Source organism: Sphaeroforma arctica (assembly GCF_001186125.1).
Source record: "Sphaeroforma arctica JP610 unplaced genomic scaffold supercont1.3993, whole genome shotgun sequence".
In the NCBI taxonomy this organism is placed as follows: Eukaryota; class Ichthyosporea; order Ichthyophonida; genus Sphaeroforma; species Sphaeroforma arctica.
This window is the reverse complement of record NW_014036565.1, coordinates 1-2,832: the sequence shown is the minus strand read 5'-3', so window position 1 is coordinate 2,832 and position 2,832 is coordinate 1. Positions and strand designations below refer to the sequence as shown.

Here is a 2,832-nt window from a genome sequence, read left to right as displayed (position 1 = left end):
GTGTGTGTGTGTGTGTGTGTATGTGTGTGTGTGTGTGCTTGTGTGTGTGTGTGCGTGTATGTTGTGCGCCAGATAATAAATTATTATTATTATACTCAAGTTCGGTCACTGGCTAGTTAAAACGACGAGAACCGAAAAGTACATTCAGCTGTGAACCAAAACGAGCTCCAGGCACACACTTAACAATACTACTAGTGCAGTATTATTTACCTTTCAAATTGATCGAAGATCTATGTTCGCCATATCAGGTTCATGCAAATGTGCAGGATCAACTCCTTAAAGTATACTATATTTAAATATTCACGCAATGCTGTGTGAACGCGACTATCATTAAGAGGTCTTGTACTAATGTATTTATATGAAGACTAAAAAGATAATTAACCTGCTTCTGTACGTCACTATTTTTCGCGCGGTATGTTACAATATCAATTTATAAATAAATAATATATCTCTCTCTGATAGTTCTGAATCATAAAAAATATTTTTATTTATATCCTGAATACTGTTGACCTTTTGAGCCGAGAAAGGTATTTTTGCCGAAACCCCCTCCTCGGGCCCCCGTTGTGTATTTGTTTGTTCAAAAGAACTGGATTCTAGAACTCTTGTGGAAGGCTGAAAGGGAGTAAATTCTTAAGCACAAACGCCGGTCCGTTGAATTCCCGCCGGAAAAGCCGCCGGGCAGCAAGAGCCGAGTACCGACTGCCGAGAGGGCGACCGGGCGCTACCGGATACACACCACATAGAATGTCCATTGGGCTAGAAACGGGTTTTCGGTAGTCTCTCTGATCATTGGTGTAATAGGACATACTCTTTGTAGTCCCTAACTTATTAAAATGCAAAATGACAAGCTTATTTTAATATATCCCATCACAATTCGTAGATACTCGCCATAAAATCATAAAAAATTCTAGTATGTAACTAAAATGATATTCTATTGGAATTCTCAAATTCACTCTAAATAACTGGCTCGATATGTTGAGAAAAATAAAGTAGACTGCGTCAGGACGATTCTAAACGATTAAATTTTTCGTTAAATTAAAGGCAGATGGCCGAATTGATTTGTCCAATTTTCGATATTTTTTGAAAAACTAATTAGCAGGTTTTTAGGGACGTCAGTCCATCACTGCAGTCACCCTGTCACAGTGTCAGGACAGCCGCTATTAGCTTAGGACGTCAGCCGTGATTTAGGCTGTTAAGCGTTCGGCCGGCCCGCAGCCACACAGCCGACATCGGTCATACGACAATAGTGTCGTCATTCGGTCAACTTAATTATGTACATAAACAGTACGCATGGTGAAAATGGAGGGAGGCTGAAGAGACTGGAGAGGAAAGAGGTGACTCAGATGAGGGCATATTTTTATCCGCAGGGATATAAAATTAAATAAAAGGCTTTAAAAAAGGCCCAAGAGAATTGCCGCAGAATTTTATCTGACTCATCGCTGTCATCGGACGACAGATATGAGAGGTTAAATTGTCAGAAGAGAGGGCACTCTACTCTCTCTCTCTACTAGAGTAGACAGTCTCTACTATGTAGGCGCGAGTGGCGGACTGGTGTGTCTCAGTGTCTGGCCGTGGCCGCTGGCGTCCGGACTCCGCAGGAGTCGGACATGCTGGTTGACCGCTGAGTTGCTGAGTCGCTGAATCGCTGGCTCTCTAAATAGTAATAAGGCCGCTTTTGCCAACTTCGGAAAAATATACGAAAATACTGTCTAAAAAATTATGGCTCAGTATTTTTGTATATTTCTTTTGGAATATAGGACAAAAATTTCCGGAACATTTTGAAATATAGCGTCGGTTGAATTTGAAATTATGGATGAATATTCGCTGAGTGTTTCAATTTGAACGGTTGGCAAAAGCGCGAACAAACAAGAAATTATCCGTGAGTCGTCCCAAAATAAATAAAAGGATTTTATTGGACCATCATTTCCAAACATTTCTATTGGATCCCATATATCGTTGTGAAATTTTGGCGGTCTCGAATACACGTCAGTTTGTTTGACACTATTGTAGAATATTTGTCTGTTGGTTACGTATATGTACGCACAGCAACACCATATCGCTCCGTCTGTTTATACATATCATCTTTGATAAAATGGATAACCAGATGGATCATCTCCAGCAAGTTTCAGCCGTACCGCCGCCCTTGCCCAAAAGAGATACTGCTAAGCAACACTTCGTCGACAGCGGTGTTTATAGCTCAAGTGATCACGATGTATTGAAACAAACGAAAGTATCACGTCCCTTTGATAACGAAGCTTATTCATCTCCTGCGTTGGAGATATCAAACTCGACAATAGAGAACTCTTCAACGTAAGAAGTACCAAAATTATTAAACCGCAACCATCAAGCGTAACCCAAGATATGAAGCCAGATATGAAACTAGATGTGAAACCAGATATGAATAAGAAACCAAAATGCGAGTGGACGGATGAACGAAAGGAATCTCTGTTAAAAGTGTACCATTCCACTTGCCACAAGTCTGGTATGGCAGCGAAGATAGCTCTAACCACGTCAAAAGTCTGAAATCAGCTGGGTGGAACCATGTTACCTCTCTTGTGCAAGAGGAATTTGGTTCTGATATTTACACCGTCGTTCCGATCCAGAACCAGTATCAAGGTCAAAAGAAGACGTACACGCAGTACCTGAAACACATATTAAGGGGGCATATTGAGGGCCCGAGTGGAATGGGGATGACACCTTGCCAGCAATTGTACGCCTCTGTCCGATATGATATGTATATATTTATATATATATATATATATATATATATATATATATATATATATATATATATATATATATATATATATATATATATATATATATATATAT

The 2,832-nt window shown here is 39.8% G+C and overlaps 1 protein-coding gene across 1 annotated transcript; it reads left to right on the top strand.

Annotated features, from left to right (window-relative positions):
* Positions 1-2,092: 2,092 nt before the first annotated feature.
* SARC_13981 (hypothetical protein) lies at positions 2,093-2,310 on the top strand (the record flags this gene model as incomplete). Its single annotated transcript, XM_014291888.1, has 1 exon — positions 2,093-2,310. A coding segment is annotated over one exon (218 nt), but the record flags the coding sequence as incomplete, so codon positions are not given.
* Positions 2,311-2,832: the final 522 nt, after the last annotated feature.